Source organism: Prunus avium, chromosome 7 (assembly GCF_965620075.1).
Source record: "Prunus avium chromosome 7, drPruAviu1.hap1.1, whole genome shotgun sequence".
Taxonomy (NCBI): domain Eukaryota; kingdom Viridiplantae; phylum Streptophyta; class Magnoliopsida; order Rosales; family Rosaceae; genus Prunus; species Prunus avium.
The window spans coordinates 38,200,531-38,217,355 of NC_142290.1; the positions used below are offsets into that span (position 1 = coordinate 38,200,531).

The 16,825-nt window shown below is 41.8% G+C and overlaps 3 protein-coding genes across 3 annotated transcripts; 1 reads left to right on the top strand and 2 right to left on the bottom strand.

Annotated features, from left to right (window-relative positions):
* Positions 1-4,418: 4,418 nt before the first annotated feature.
* On the bottom strand, positions 4,419-7,254 carry LOC110752617 (Endomembrane protein 70 protein family). The gene is made up of 2 exons (XM_021953315.2): positions 6,943-7,254; positions 4,419-6,730 (listed from the first exon to the last, which is right to left on the bottom strand). The coding sequence occupies exon 2, from the start codon at positions 6,707-6,709 to the stop codon at positions 4,736-4,738; it is 1,974 nt and encodes a 657-aa protein (XP_021809007.1). The 5' UTR covers positions 6,710-6,730; positions 6,943-7,254; the 3' UTR covers positions 4,419-4,735.
* Positions 7,255-8,797: 1,543 nt separating this feature from the next.
* LOC110752613 (D111/G-patch domain-containing protein) lies at positions 8,798-13,330 on the bottom strand. Its single transcript, XM_021953311.2, has 8 exons — positions 12,991-13,330; positions 12,492-12,622; positions 11,327-12,281; positions 10,763-10,854; positions 10,377-10,451; positions 9,888-9,949; positions 9,753-9,822; positions 8,798-9,666 (listed from the first exon to the last, which is right to left on the bottom strand). Exons 1-8 carry the CDS (start codon positions 13,160-13,162, stop codon positions 8,929-8,931), a joined length of 2,295 nt encoding a protein of 764 aa, XP_021809003.1. The 5' UTR covers positions 13,163-13,330; the 3' UTR covers positions 8,798-8,928.
* A 1,720-nt stretch (positions 13,331-15,050) lies between these two features.
* On the top strand, positions 15,051-15,783 carry LOC148293422 (uncharacterized). Its single transcript, XM_088255849.1, has one exon. The coding sequence runs from the start codon at positions 15,220-15,222 to the stop codon at positions 15,604-15,606; it is 387 nt and encodes a 128-aa protein (XP_088111975.1). The 5' UTR covers positions 15,051-15,219; the 3' UTR covers positions 15,607-15,783.
* Positions 15,784-16,825: the final 1,042 nt, after the last annotated feature.

Genomic DNA, 16,825 nt, shown 5'->3' on the forward strand with positions numbered 1-16,825 from the left:
TCACCGCTTCAATGCCCTACAAGCCAAAGTCCCCAAGCCACAGGTTCAAGCCAAAGGCGTGATGTATGTCGATGCCATGGTGGATGGCAAGACAACCCGTTGTCTAGTGGATACGGGTGCTTCTCACAACTTCATGTCAGTGCGGGAAGCAAAGAGACTTGGGTGCCGGGTCTCAAAGGAAGCAGGCAGTATGAAGACGGTGAATTCAACTGCTAAGCCAATTGATGGAGTAGCTCGTGGTGTGGAGCTGCACATTGCCACTTGGAAGGGAGTAGCCGACTTCTCCGTGATCTCGATGGATGACTACGATGTCGTGCTTGGAATGGAGTTCATGGACAAGGTAAAGGCATTTCCCATTCCATTTTACAATACTATGTGCATAGCACAGGAGGGAGCAATACCATGCATGGTGCCGGTGATGAGGCAACAAGGAGAGTCGAAGCTCTTGTCAGCCATGCAGTTTTCCAAAGCTTGGAAGAAGGGCGAAGAGACGTTCCTTGCGACTGTAAGGATTGAGGCAGTTGAGAAGGAAGTCCAACCAGTCCCTAGAGCTGTAGAAGCAGTCCTTAAAGAGTTTGCGGATGTCATGCCAAAGGAGCTGCCCAACACTCTACCACCTAGGAGAGAGGTGGATCATACCATAGAGTTGGAACCGGGTGCCAAGCCCCCTGCCAAAGCGCCATACCGGATGGCACCTCCTGAGTTGGAGGAATTGAGGAAGCAGTTGAAGCAGTTGTTGGACGCTGGTTACATCCAACCGTCCAAGGCCCCTTATGGTGCCCCAGTTCTTTTCCAGAAGAAGAGGGAAGGAACACTGAGGTTGTGCATCGACTACAGGGCGCTAAACAAGGTGACCATCAAAAACAAGTATCCAATCCCTTTGATTGCAGATTTGTTTGATCAGTTGGGAGGAGCTAGGTACTTCACCAAGTTGGACCTGCGCTCGGGATACTATCAAGTGAGGATCGCACCGGGAGATGAACCGAAGACCGCATGTGTGACAAGATATGGGTCTTATGAGTTCCTCGTCATGCCGTTCGGCCTGACTAACGCCCCTGCTACTTTTTGCACTCTAATGAACAAGGTATTCCATCCTTTCTTGGACAAATTTGTTGTGGTTTACATCGATGATATTGTGGTGTACAGCAATTCTCTAGAAGAACACCTCGAGCACTTGCAGAAGGTGTTCAAAGTTCTGAGGGAGAACCAGCTATATGTGAAGAAGGAGAAATGCTCATTTGCCCAAGATGAGGTGGAGTTCCTTGGTCACAAGATACGGGGTGGACAATTGCTCATGGAGGAGGGCAAGGTGCGAGCCATTCAAGAATGGGAACCACCAACCAAGGTACCTGAGTTGCGGTCTTTCCTTGGATTAGTCAACTACTATCGCAGATTCATCAAGGGATATTCAGCCATTGCCGCCCCCTTGACGGATTTGCTGAAGAAGAACAAGACGTGGCTGTGGACGCCACTATGCCAACGTGCCTTTGACAACTTGAAGAAGGCACTTATGGAGGAACCAGTGCTGAGACTTCCTGATCTTAGCCAAGCTTTTGAGGTACACACTGATGCATCAGATTTTGCTATTGGTGGTGTACTCATGCAGGATGGACATCCATTGGCTTTCGAGAGTAGGAAGCTCAATGACACCGAGCGGAGGTATACCGTTCAAGAGAAGGAGATGACAGCCGTAGTGCACTGCTTGCGAGTTTGGAGGCACTACCTACTTGGTTCTCAGTTCATGGTCAAGACTGACAATGTTGCCACAAGCTACTTTCAGTCCCAACCGAAGTTGTCACCCAAGCAGGCTAGGTGGCAAGACTTCTTGGCCGAGTTCGACTACAAACTGGAGTACAAGCAAGGGAAGACAAATGTCGTTGCTGATGCCTTAAGCAGGAAGGCCGCACTTGCAGCTGTTGTACAACCACAGAGCTCTCTCATGCAGAGGATACGAGAGGGCTTGTTGCATGACCCCCAAGCCAAAAGTCTACTAGAGCTTGTCAAAGATGGGAAGACAAGAAGATTTTGGCTCGATGATGGTGTTCTATATGCAACAGGGAAGAGAATCTATGTTCCAAGGTGGGACAATTTGAGGCGAGAGCTACTAAAGGAGTGTCACGACTCGAAGTGGGCGGGACATCCAGGCACCCATCGAACTTTGGCGTTGATGAGTGAAGCTTACTACTGGCCACAGATGCGGGAAGATGTAGACTCGTTCGTGCGGACTTGCCTTGTATGCCAACAAGACAAGACCTTGCAGAAGCAGCCGGGTGGGTTGCTAGAGCCACTTCCTGTTCCAACCAGACCATGGGAGAGTATTTCCATGGACTTCATTGTGTGTCTACCCAAGTCAGAAGGGTGTGGCTCTATTTTGGTGGTGGTCGACAGGTTCACCAAGTATGCTACCTTCATCCCCGCACCGACGGATTGCAAAGCGGAGGAAGCCGCACGCTTATTTATGAAGCATGTGGTGAAGTATTGGGGGGTCCCAAAGAGTATTATCAGTGACCGTGACACTCGCTTCACTGGTAAGCTCTGGACGGAGCTATTCAAGCTACTTGGCTCACAACTGAACTTCTCTACCAGCTTTCACCCACAGACAGATGGCCAGACGGAGCGGGTGAATGCACTGTTGGAGTTATACTTACGGCACTATGTGAGTGCTAACCAACGAGATTGGGCAAAGTTGTTGGATGTTGCTCAGTTCTCGTACAATTTGCAGCGGTCAGAGTCGACAGGGTCAAGTCCTTTTGAGTTGGCAACGGGACAACAACCTATGACTCCAAGCACAGTGGTGTCAGGCTACACGGGGAGTAGCCCTGCTGCATACAAGACGGCCAAGGACTGGCAGGTGACTAATGAGCTTGCTCGGGCTCAATTAGAGAAGGCAACTCGGAAGATGAAGAAATGGGCGGACAAGCATCGGCGTGATGTTGTATTCCAACCAGGTGACCTGGTTTTTGTGAAGCTCAACCCCTCTCAACACAAGTCCACTAGAAAGGTACACAAGGCGTTGTTGAGGAGATATGAGGGCCCATTTCCTATCCTCCGAACCGTGGGAAGAGCTGCTTACCGTGTGGAACTACCGCAACGACTGAAGATTCATCCGGTGTTTCATGTGAGCAATCTCAAGCCCTACCATGCCGACCCCGAGGAGCCAAGTCGTGGGGAGTCTCAACGAGCTCCGCCTTTGATGGTGACTTCATTTGACAGGGAAGTTGAGTGCATCATGGCCAAGCGAGAGGTGCGAAGCAAGGGTGTACCGAGGTACTTTGAGTACTTTGTCAAATGGAAGGGCCTGCCAGAGTCCGAAGGAAATTGGGAGAAAGGGGAGTCCTTATGGCAGTACAAGGACTACATCGAAGCATTCGAACGAGACGGGACAACCTCGACGACGAGGACGTCGCCAGATTAGGTGGGGGAGGATGTCACGGCCCGCATGTTGGAGGTTCAACCCAACAACTATTGGGCCCTTCTAGAAGATTCATTTGTGAAGGTCAAGCCCAACAAGAGAAGCTCAAGGCCCGGCCCGTCGGATGGATCATTCTAGATCCCTTTACTTAATGTCTAGATTCAATGTATCTATAAAGTTAGGTAGCAACGATTCTAGACCGTTAGATTGTTTCGATCCTAGCCCTCCATTTTAGGGTTTGGTGAGCTAGGACCTCTATATAAGGAGGGTTCCTCATTAGGAATCCTCACCTCACAACTTGTAAAGCATAGTAGCAATACAAGCAAATATTCTCCCAAACTCTCTCAAGTGTCCTTAAGTGTTCTTGAGCGTTCTTATCGTTCTTGCTCTTGTTCTTGTGTTCTTGCTTGGTTCGATCTTAGTTTGCAGGAAGGAAGGCTGACTTAGCTTGTTCGGAGAGGCGATCAAGTCTAAGGCCGCACGGAAGGAAGACTTCAAGAGTCATCCCGTGACACAAGGCAAGGCAAGGCCTGTTCTATCTGCCTTGCGTTTTTGTTGAAGATCGAGGCTTTGTAACCGAGGGAAGCCCTCTCTTCAATTAGAAAGAACAGCTAGCTGTTGTTGGTATCTCTACAAAAAGTCTGAATTTTGGGGTCATCACTTCATTTTCTTCCATTTCAATTATGTTTAATCGGTTCTTATCAAATATCATTAAGCTACTAAAAATATAAAAAAAAATTCCTCATGTCGATTGATTCTTCCTACTCAAGCATTGGCTATAACTGGTTAGAACTTCAGTTGGTTTATCGTTGTATCTGTGTCCTCCATGGTTGAACATGTTTAAGGGAAAAATAGAAATTGCACTATGATGCAGCAACTTGGCCATGAGGGGTCCAGTACAGAGACATTGGTGCTCTAATTCATACGAATAGCCTGGCAGATATGCGCCCAGGGAAGAAAAATCAGACGCATGACACATAAACAAAACCACTAGAATGCCACAAAATGTAGAAATAATAATAATAAACAGCTTTTGCATTCTAAAAACCATACAAACCAATCGAGTACAGAATGATACGACTCTCCTATCCGCCAGAATGCAAATAAACTACGGTATCAAAGCTATAACCCATGATGTCCATCTATTAAAGAATTTAGCAAAACCAGACGAATTATTGTTATTACAATGAACAAAGTTCCCTAACACAACAAAATGAAAAAGTAACACATGAGAACATCTGTAGAGTTTGCATTCTTTCTTCCCTTAATGATATCATTCACTGCTACTCTTTAAAGTGCCAATCTTTGAGCCGCTAAAGTTCTTCAGTCCAGCTTCACTGAAGAGAACAGGTAGTGCACGAACCAGAATGACGAAAGGAATCCAACTGTGCCTGTCGCAAGCATGATGGCCACCACCATGAAGAGCGAGTACCCCAAGTAAAGCGTGGCTGAGACAGGTCCACTCAGGCTCTTAAGATCAAATACAAGGTAGTTTATGGAGTACAAGAAAATGTATATGGCAACCGAACCAGAAGCAAAGAAGGACTTCCACCACCATTTCCAGTCCTCCACACAAAGATGCATGTAGGTTAGAACTAGAGAAACCTCAGCACAAACCACAACAAGAAGGATCAATACGATGAAGAGAAACCCAAACACATAATAAACACGGCCCATCCAAATGCTAGACATGATAAAGAAGAGCTCAATGAATAGGGTGCCAAACGGAAGAGTGCCAGCCCCAAGAACCAACAGCCAGGATGGGTATTTCTGTGCCGGGATTTCTCTAGGAATCTGATTGGTTCGTACTGGGTACTCAATGTGAGGTGCCTTGGCCCCAAGGTATCCACCAATGAGGGTAAGGGGAACAGAGATGCAGAACCAGAGCAAAAGGAGAATAACAAATAGAGAAAATGGAATGGCTCCTGTGCTGTGACTACCCCACAATAGGAAATTCAGAGTGGTCAGAATCAAAAAGGCAATTCCAGGGAAGAAACAAGCAACCTTCCATGAGACTGAAACCCATCCCTTGTGATCTCCACAACCAATTGTCCTCCAAAGACGAACAGCAACATAACCAGCTGCAATACCAAGGATCATATAAAAAAATAGCATACCTGTAATAAGTGTCCCTCGAGAAGCTGGTGACATGAACCCAAGGGCAGCAAACAATATGGTCACCACTGCCATCCCGAGGATCTGAACCCCATCACCAACCATTATACACAACAGGGAAGCATTGCTTGGAGCACGGAAAACATCTCCAACAACAAGCTTCCAGCCAGACAACTCCTCATTCATCTGTGCTTGAGCCTCTTTGTCAAGCTCTTCATAACGAGTAAGATCCCTCCGAACAGTCCTCAAGAAGATCACAAGGACAATACCAGCAAGGAAAGTGATCACCATCAGAGAATTGAGAATAGAGAACCAATGGACTTTGGATCCCTCCATCTTCAAATAAGCATCCCACCGCGAGGGCCACTTGATGTCACTCTCCTCAAATTCAACCTCATATGTGAAGACAATTGGCTGCTTTTCATTAACGGGCATTGCCACAGTGGTGGGATCACATTTAATAGGAGCAGGGTACTTTTCATATATTTTCGACTTCTTCACAGAGTCTGCATTATGCATGAAACTGCAAGGTATCACCTCAAATCCTACAATAATATACCCGGGCACATCTGAATCTGATTTGGCAACTGTTGGGATGACCTCCGCCCCATCACCAGTACCCATCACACGTGCTACATTGGGTTCCTCGTACTTATGAACAAGTACTTTGAACTTCAAATGATTAAACACATAGTACACATCCTTAACCTTAATTCCTACTGGATACCCAGTCCACCGCAACACAAAGCCCTCCTTCTTGGTATACCGGATCGCAGGCAAATTATCGAGAATCAAATTGACCTGATACATCTCATCAATCCTCTTCTTCAAGAGATTAAACTGATCTCCCGACAATGGACCCGTGTGACACAAGAAGATCTCAGACTCATTGGTGTACATCTTAAACCGATATGGAGAGTTCTCAATGCGGTCTCCCATGAGGAGCTCACCGAGATTCTCAGCACTGTCCTTAACCCCATCTTGGGGCTGACAAAAGGGCAAACTGTAATAGCTAAAGGGTATTTCTGTATCAATGGAGGTCAGAGAGTTCACTTTCACCCCTAAGGTGTCCCCGACAACGTACTTGTGAGGGTAACTACCCGGAAGGTACCACCCATATCCCGATTGAAATATCAAGAAAATGGTCAGAACCCAGGTCCTAAGTCGATGAGAAAATTCCATTCTTCAAGGTTTATGTCAGATCTGGGAGACCCAGAAGAGAAAATGAGCAAAATTAAACCAAAATTTAGCAGTCTCTATATGGGTTTTCAAATTCAAGGAAGATTCGGTTACAAAATCTAATCAGACTATAACAGCCACTGCATTAGAGATCCAGCAATAACCATACAAATAGCAAAATAACTTGTTTTGTTTCTTTTTCTTTTTCTTTCAAATGAAGTGAGGATCTAACTGACCTTTAGCAGAGTGTCAGACATGGACAACCCAGAGAAGACGTCTCTGAGTGAAGCAGCAGAGATCTTCGAGCTCCGGAAATCTGCTGGGTTTGGGATTTTAGGAAGGAAAGGGCCAAATAGGAGTGAGGATTGGGGCGCAATGCAAATAGACAATCAATATATGGTTGGTCTTTCTTCGAGAGAGCGCCACCGTTTTGGCCTTTTTTCTGGATGGATCCTAAATGCCACAAAATGTCTGAAATGCCAGATCTGATCTCGCCTCAAGTCGCATTTGCTTGATTTACCATTTTCATTAATTCGTGTCCTTTTCCGAGAATTGCTATTTTGCCTAATTGCCTGCCTGGAGGCTGGATTAGACTTTTATTTATTTATTATTTAAGAACGTTGTTGTTAAGTCATTAACAAGGCGGTTAAAGAGTACATGAATAAAATAAAAGAAAAAAGCCATTTTCATAAATTTTGGGATGAAACAAAATTGTGGTTTTTCTTTTTCTTTTCGTATCATAAAAATTTCGTGAAGTTATTGATAAGCTTAATATTAGCACTACAACATATACAATCAAATCATCTTGAAGTATGCTATGGTCAGTCATCTACATATAAATATTAATAAAATTTAATAAGCTTTTGAAACTGCGCAATTTCTTTCTTTACATAACACTCATTGTACGTAAGTATATAACTTTTATTAGTCGCTATAATATTCATGATAGTATCTATTTCCCTATTATCATCATAATATGCTATAACATCCCCCTTATTATTATTATTTTTTGGTCTGAACCACGAGGTGGTTCTGGATGGGCCCCAACTATGGGTGGTACCTTTAAGCCTTAACCACAACCCAGACTAATCCCCGCTCACACCGGGTCGGCCCGTAAGAGGTAAAGTGTTGGCCAAAGTGGTGACTTCATACGATAGCAGGGATTGAACCCCTGATCTCTCTTAAGGAATGAGAGTGTCAAACCACTCACACCAACCACCTTGGTTTATAACATCCCCTTTTTACTCCTTAATCAAGCATGCTTTTTGACTAACTTTTATTGCTTCGGAATCAATTTGAAAAGATAAAAAAGCAAGATGCCAAACTTAGATTTCAATTAGAAGCTGAGGGGGGAAAATTCTAAAACAATCATGAAAATGTCAGGAAGTCACGGCGGAAAATCTTATTTAACCTATTTTTCTTCTCTTTTTTCCACAAGTCATATTGACTTCTTCAATCACTACTGTTACACGATATAAAATGCGTATCTCTGCCGTCGATCCATTGTTTAATTTTTAATTTTTTGAGACAGTGGATCAAATTATTTTTAATCTGGCAATATGGGAAGTAAAGACAAATAAGGCTCAAGATCGAACAATATAGTAAGTATATCTTAAATGATTCCAGTAATCACACATTAACATACGTGCTACTCACTACTCACTACTCACTAGTCGCAAATCCCTACCACGATTCACGACTATGATAACCCCCCAAGGATCGTTTAATAATTTCTCGTTGTTTAGTAGAAAATCTTATTGATTAGGGATAGCAAAACAATGATATCTCCATTACAAGTAAGTTTTTCTCTTTAAAAGGAGACTCGTGTTGTATTTGTGATTGAATCACCTTCCAATGTTTAACACAATCTTCCCTCACATTTTGTCAAAATAGAAAGCGGATGTTCTTCCATGACCATGTGTATATCTCAGAAGACAAGGCCATGTGAGAAAATCAGCCTTGAGGAAGACCTTTATTAACTTTGCTGCAAATCGCAACAAGGCTTCAAAGTCACGAATAAAGACAGAAAGAAACCGAGCACACGTTTTCTTTTCAATGACAAAAGTAGAACGTACAGACAGATCTATGGTGTGAGTAAAAGACAACTAATAAGTTAACATAATGGTAACACATGTATGTGCAGAATTAGCAGAACTACAAGGAAAAACGAAATTGAAATTGAAATTAAAATTAGCTTAGCAATTTCAGCAACACATAATATCTTAACTTGAGGCACCTAATCCCCTCGATTTTGGTAGCCTGACTGCAGCCAGAGGGTTGACGATGCCTTGTGAATCTTTCCCCAAACCCATGCCTTCAACAAAACCCATCTTTGCCATCATCTTTGATCCAAATCCTCTGGTATGTTTTTCAAAAGATCCAACTCCCTGAGGTTGAGAAACTCTTTGAGATTGAGCTTTGTGTTTCACTGGATTACTCTTTACTGGGGTTTTATTTACTCGAAGGTCAACGGTGTTGGAAAATTCCACACCCAACCCAAGTGATTTAGGCCGTTGGATCACTTCAATGGGCTCTGCCATACCTTGTCCATCTTTTCCTAATCCACCACCTTCAATAAATCCCATTTTAGCCAACATTTTTGATCCAAAACCCTTAGTGTGTACTTCAAACGAATGAAACTCAGCTGCTTCAGCACCCTTATTTTTAGAACTTGGGTCTATTGAATCAACAGTTGTGCTCTCAGTCGCTGATTGCATCACGCCACTTGACACAAATGATACCGGTTGATTGGCATATGAATCCATTTTTCCACCAAGTTTCTGTTCATAGGCTCTGCCACTGCCACGCTTGGCTGCGATCTTCGGTGTCTTTCTTTGAGTGTAATGTTTAGATTCTGGTGGCTTCAAATCAATTCCTTTTCCAATTTTCTTTGACCTGCTTTTGTCTCCACGGGGCTCAACAACAGAAAAATCAGCATCCTCCATGTCAGCTCCAATCAGCTGAAATACAGAAAATAATCACTCAATTTTGCTGCACATATATATATAGAGGCAACATATAATTATAACTATGAAATCTAATGAACCTTTTCAAGACGAAGTCTATCACTTGCTGATGGCATGCCTGTGTGTTGTGTCCGCATCACTGTTACAAATCTGGGAAAAGAAAAAACATCAATACCATGTTTTCCTTTTGTAGAAAACAAAAGGAAATTATGTACCTCTTCTTGCCAGATCCTTGGCAGGAACTCCTCAGGCGATAAATTGCTGCTAATCGTTGCACCTAAAATATCAAAAGCACTATCTATCAAAGAAAGACTTTGATGGACGCTCCTTCAAGGGATTTTTAAGCACACGCAAAAATGGCTACAGAACTTAGGTTAAACCCTAACTTTCATTTGTTATATTGCAGTCAAGAATCTGAGACATGGTAACAAAAATTTAGGCTTCAAGCTAACAAGAAATCTCTAAATTTCAATGCTTTGGAATGAGTTTTGTGTGTGTGTGTGTGTGTGTGTGTGTGTGTGTGTGTGAGAGAGAGAGAGAGAGATTAAACCAATTTCAATTTCAACAAAAGTAACAAAATTAAGCACCTCAAACAATGTTCCACTAAATAAAATTCCTATATGATCCATGCGAGCAAAAGTGCAAAAATTGAAACTGCAAGGATTTACAAATTGCAACTTAAAAGATAAATTAAAATAATGTACCTGGGCACAATCCCGGGAATGCATAGGTTGAAAAGAAAACATATCCACTCCATCCAAAACAATCTGCTCTATTTTCTACAATAGAAAAGAACAAAGCTGTTAGATAGTGTGTGGTTGCTAGAATGAATAACAAAAATGAAATAGAATCAAAATAAGAAAGGAACATAGAGAGTTAAAAGATCACCAAGGAATGTAATTGGTACTATCCAAGGTTCATTCCTGTTAACCAGACACTACCTAATCTCTTTCAGAGAGTCAAATGTTTAGAACCCGCATGGACAGCTCTATTTATATTCACAATCTAACTAAAACGCATTACACCATATATGCTAAATGAGTATACTAATCCGTACACAATTTCACTGAAAAAAAAATAAAAAATTTACCAAATTGATTTGCTCAAGATCAAGACCTCGCCGTAGCATTCTCTCCCTACGCTTCACAGCAATCATTTCTTTACGATGTTTCTTTTTCGTACCTGAATGGAAAGTTAGAACAATAAATAGTATGAGGCGAAAGCATGAAGGACAATCCACCAAAAAAATTACGATGTTTCTTTTTCGTTCCTGAACGCAAAGTTAGAACAATGAATAGTATGAGGTGAAAGCATGAAGGACAATCCTCAAAAAAATTACAATATCATAGAGGAATCCTGTCTCTGATGCACAAAAGGTCCTCAGATATTTATTACCCCAGGGTAGATGAGCAAATTTTCCCACACAGTCATTCAATGGAGATCCTAACTATCTACTTTTTATCAAATTCCATCTCAAAAAGGATACTAGGACTGCTAGAAATTATGGAATATAAGAGCAAACGTCAGAGACATATTAACTTGGCGCTCAAAGAGAGCCATATCACATCCCCTTCATGGAAAAGACGCATGTTAACCAAGTTAAATATATGAAAGCAAAACTTATAGAGATAAGCATATCTTAGCAATCTTATACCAGGAAAATGTCTTGAGAATTTACTCCTTTGAGCTTCTGAAGGCCAAGATTGAGGAAACCTAGCGACGGGCTTCTTTTTTGCAAAAACAGTTCTCGGATCCTTTACAAGCATTAGGTCATCTATAGCCAAAGACTTAGCATGTCTTTCTGTCACATTGTATTTCTTCTGTGAATGGACCTTCCTCCTACCATATTCTCTAGATGTATCCTGAAGAGCAATTCCGCCCAACTTCTGTAAAGTCTCATCAAATCCACTCTTCAAAGAGCTGTTCTTATCCGGATCATCCAATTCCTGTCCTACCAACCATTTGGAACTTAAAATGCTGTCACTCCCACCAATTCCCTCCAAATAATCTTCTGCAACCTCGTCATCTATATCTGAATCACTATCAGACGTGTCTTCAGAATCTTCACTTTCAGAGGATCCAAGTATTCCTCCTGGCTCAGAAGAGCCTGAGCTTCCTTCATACGGTGAGTCTCCATTTTCATCTTCTTCACTTTCTTCATCAGAAATATCTTGGGTGTATAATTTCATGCCTCCAATTGACAAAAATCCTGAGTTTTTCATAGGAGACATGTCTGTTGGCAGCTCTTCAGCCATCTCATCGCCAACTTCACAATCCATCCCTTCATTGACATCCATATCTTTCTCAGAAGACAACGAATCAAAACAGGAATCTTCTGGCTCTTCCATTTGCTTTGACGAAGCTTCAATACCACTTGCAGTTCCCTCAAGTTCATCATAGAACCCCAACCCTCTATGAGAGCTTTCACCTAACACAAAACTTGAACCGTATTGATATGTAAATTTCACTTCGTGGGGACTTGAAGCTACTGTCTGGTCCACATGAGCTAAAATTTGGGTATTCTTGAAATCAACTAAAACCAAAGGGCAGGACTCGTCCATACTTTTACCTACATCATTGCCCTCATGCAGTCCTGGATGCAAACCCTCCTGTTCACCATCAAAGCATATTGAAACCAAGTCCATTAACAAAATGAAAGACAGGAAAATCAGTTTCAATCTCATAATAGTCTCCCTCTAAACATAAATTTAGCTCGTTTGCTCTCTGACATTGCTGAGGTTGCATCCTGACAGCTAAAAATGTATTTAACAAGATAAACTGTAAAAGAAATGTTTAAAAGAAGAAGAAATAGGACACACCTGACGTTCAACGGAAGGGTACTGATATCCTATAGCATTAACATTAGATTTCCGAGACTCACTTTTAGAACCAGAAGCTACTTTTGCTCCCGATTTTGAGGCAGATGTGTTATTCAAACTCGGATTTTTCCCTGAAATTCAAAACCAAAACGAAATCCAAAACAGAAGCACAGAGGAAATCGAATCAGAACAAATGGGAAAATAGAAGCAATTACAAGTCCAATCTCTTAAATCCCTGTTTGGTCGCTCAGAAAAATTTAGGAAGCAACAAAAACGAATAAAAAAAAACTAAGAACTTTTTCCAATCTGGGACGGTAATATGAAATCAATTCTTACCCAGTTCATCAAAACAAACAAATTTTGGCTATCTGATGTAAGAATCTTCAGTTCAATATAGGTTAAATATGAATCAAAACTTTCATTTTCCATCTCACTTTCCTTTGTTTTTCCCGGGAATCAATTAGCAAAGTATGATCATTGATAGAGATAAAGGAAGGACCTCGAAGAGAGGTTTGAGGGGATGACCAATCAGATAAAACACCACCATTCACAAACAGAGCTCCTCGAGCATTGGATTTTGATGAAGATGACGACGATGTTCTTCTGCTGCTACAAGTTACTTTGTTGTTATCATTGGTGTTGGGTCTTCTTCTTCCTCTTCCTCCCGCCATAGCTGCGCGTTTTGCCTCTACAGAGAAACGGAAACTCAGACGATATATGATCAGTTGGAGCTTTTGATACACAGAGAAGGGTCTTCTGGATCTCGATGGTCGCAGGCAAAGCCCATGCGTGCGTCTCTATCTGGACCGTTGAGGAGATCAAACCAGTCGATGACTTGTAGAATCAAGCAGTAGAATATGCTTAATAGAAACCATGAGGCGTGCCAGAAAAATGGTCCAATCTTACCAGCAAGGCAAAAAGGTCCGAGCCCAAATTCAAGTGGGCCTGTACTGACTAATTCAATCTGCGAACTGTTCTTGGATTTAAAGGGCTGCAATCTTCTCCTGTACGTGTTGGCCCGAAGCAGTACTCGGCTTTTTCTTTACCCTTATTTTAAAAAATAAAAATAAAAACAAACAAAACTGAAATTGAAGTATATTATTATTGTTTTTTTTTTTCTCATACAAGTGATAATCTAAACAACTCTGATTTAATTAAATTTACAAAGAAAGGAGGCGGCACACTATCCTGCCGAACTGTAACTGTATTGTTATTTAGGCGTGTATCTCATCCGATCATGCTGCCATAATGGGCAGTGGACCATAGCCTAGCTGGATAGATACAAAGGCGTATATACGTAACACAAAGTTGGTAGTTGATTGATGATGAGGTGTAAAAGAAAAATGGGGTCTTCTCCTCCCTTTGATTTGATGATTAGTTGGTTATTATTAGTTTGTTAATACTTAATATTGTATGTTTAGGGTTGCTGGTTGTGGTTGCCAATTAATGGTGTAAAGACTAATGATGAGCAGAGGCAGTTGGAAGAAGAAAACCGATGAATTAAATAGACGTGAACTCCAAGTGGGGCATTACTAGATTCATATTGATATTGGTACTAGATATTTTTATAAATTTATTATTACACGATAGACGGCCCGAAAACCTCCCCTCTACAAATGCAATGTTTGCCAACTTTATTAACTACAAAGTTTTTTCACTAGGCTGAATGACTGACAGGTGGCAACTTCACTCTGCAATATCATTGTTCAATGTTGACTTTGCTAGCAACTGGGGTGTTTATTATGTCACATCTAATTTGTAGGCAGGACAGGCCCAATTACTCTAGAGGAGGCAGAAAAACTTGTATAAAATTGGGATAGTGATGTTTTTCTATTCTCGGTGGTTAATTATATTTTGTCATGTGAAAAAATTATTACATATTGTAATTGACCGAATATAACAAAATATTGCTATCCCAGTTTCTTATATGTGTTTCTACTAAGGAGGGGCTCCCCATGGCTCTCTCACATGGGTTGCTTCCAATCTCACGTGATATGACAGAAACAATTCGTCCATATGTTGCCGCTGCTGCATGCTACTTGGTTTCTAGACTAGATCCGATCCCAAATTCTAGTGAATTTGTATTAATAATTAGATGAATATTAATATACATTACTGTCTATAATTAATGAAAGTTGGCTGGCTCCTAATCCCAACAAGCAAACGAAAACTCATTTTACAGTTTTGCATGCTACAACACTTGTTAGGTGTTGTTGGTTGAGAATCTGGAACGAAAGCAGGCACCAAAATGTTAAAATGCGTGAATATATCTGCTTTAATTCTTCACAAGCCACCATTTCATTTCTTCATTTTCAAGCTACATTAATATATCCTGAATTAATATTATGAGTTTTGTATTTGTTGGTAACTTGAGACCACTAATTTCTCTCCTAACTTTTGGTAGACACATGGACAAGTGCATGCCAAGCCTCGTGGACGTGTACCGAGTCTATTAACCGACCAAAACACACGGCTTCAACGCTTAATTTACTGCCGCATTGCCGATAAATTGTACATACATACATAGACAGCAAACCCAAAAGCTGACAACCAACTTTTGTCTTGGCACCGAAACCTTGTAGTTTTTCACTATATAACTACCAGACAGCCATATTCTATAAATGCCCACCTCTCTTCCTAATAACCCCTAAAAACTTCTTTTTTTTAGAGGGTGGTGCACAACATTATTGTTTTGCCATTGTGACCTGTTCCAAATCAAGACCACCGCATGGCCGCCACGGGAGCCGCCGCGGACGGGCTATTCCGGTGTGTTTACGAGGGGTGCATCGCAGGGTCTGATATAGGGGTGGAGAGGAGGCCTTACCACCGCAACTGCGGGTGCGCGCTACATAACAAGTCACGTAACAAACAATGTACGCACGGAGGGCCGAAGTGCAAGAAGGTGTCATATCCAATGAGGCGGGCTTGGAGCGAGGGCTCTTTGGCATTGGTGGCTGCTTCTTCTGCTCACTCCTCACCCTCTTCTTCACCTGCTCAGCATCATCATGTGGTGGCGGTGGGGAGGCAGCAGCAGCAGCATCCTCAATTGGGTACTTTGTGTGATGATGATCCGGAGGAGGAAGAAGATGAGAATATTCTTTTCTTCAAGGTTTGATATGTACTAGTCTATATATGATGATGAGTACTAAATACTACTACTCTTTTGATCCTCGTTACAAATAAGTACATACACTCTGTTCTAATAACTATTGGAGCCCAGTTTGACAGATTTCACAATCAAGTTTTGTAATTATGAATCTAATTTTTCAGTACTTTCTAGATTTTTGGTGGATCCTCCTCTTGTTCCTCCATCTTCATGATTCAAAACCAAAATTGGGGATTTGGGTGATAATATTCCATTGGAACCAGTGCCATGAACATATAAAAATGTAGACATGTATATGCCTGCCTCGGATCGGATGGGATCTTTGATCAGGTTTTTCTGGAGTTTCCTGGATCCAAGATTAAATTGCAGTGGAGTTAGGTAGCAGAAAGAAAAGAAAGGCTAGAGTAGTGGTCCAGTCCAGTCCAGGTTGTAAATCGTAATAATCAGCCTTTGAGTGTGTGTGTTTAGCAAATAATCAAATAAAAAGCCAATAAAATTATAGAATACAAATGGTGCAGCGACAGCCACACACGTATTCTTGGCTGGATGGCTCATTTGGCCGGCTACTACCATGTTCAATCAACGCGTTCCATTCCATCCATAACGACTTTTACCAAAAAGAAACAGAGGAAAATAAAAGGCAAACAGAAGAAATGAAATTGGCATCCATGTTCTGATGTCCATGTGTGGTCTCAATCACCCTGTCGTTTCAGAATTCGTTTTCAAAGTCTTCATTGAAGCTGCCTTGGTTGGTGGTGGTACGGTGGTACCACATGGAATGGAAGAGAGAGAGAGAGAGAGAGAAGGACAAAATGTCACATGACATAAAAACAATGAAAAAAAGAATGAACAATAATAATATACACAGCTTCTCCAATTGCAGGGGTCTTTGTAATAAACTGTCTGTGTGTACCAAGAAAATGGTACGTTGAAGATACAAACTAGAAATCAGGTGGTGCCAAATATAGTTCTTGGTTCCAAAGATCGGAGTCACAGGTGCTGCCAAAACAAAACTGAAACAAGTAGTGAGCAAAGGAAACATCATAGACAAAGGCGTCAAATACATGATCCAACATAGAAAGGTGGAGAACACAAAGACAAGGGAGAGGAGAGGACTATTTCATTTTGTTGACTGCAATGTAATCCCTAATTCATTACCATTACCAGCAAAATATATATTCATATTCAATTCCTGCATGTTTGGAATGCGAATGTTAATATAGGAGAG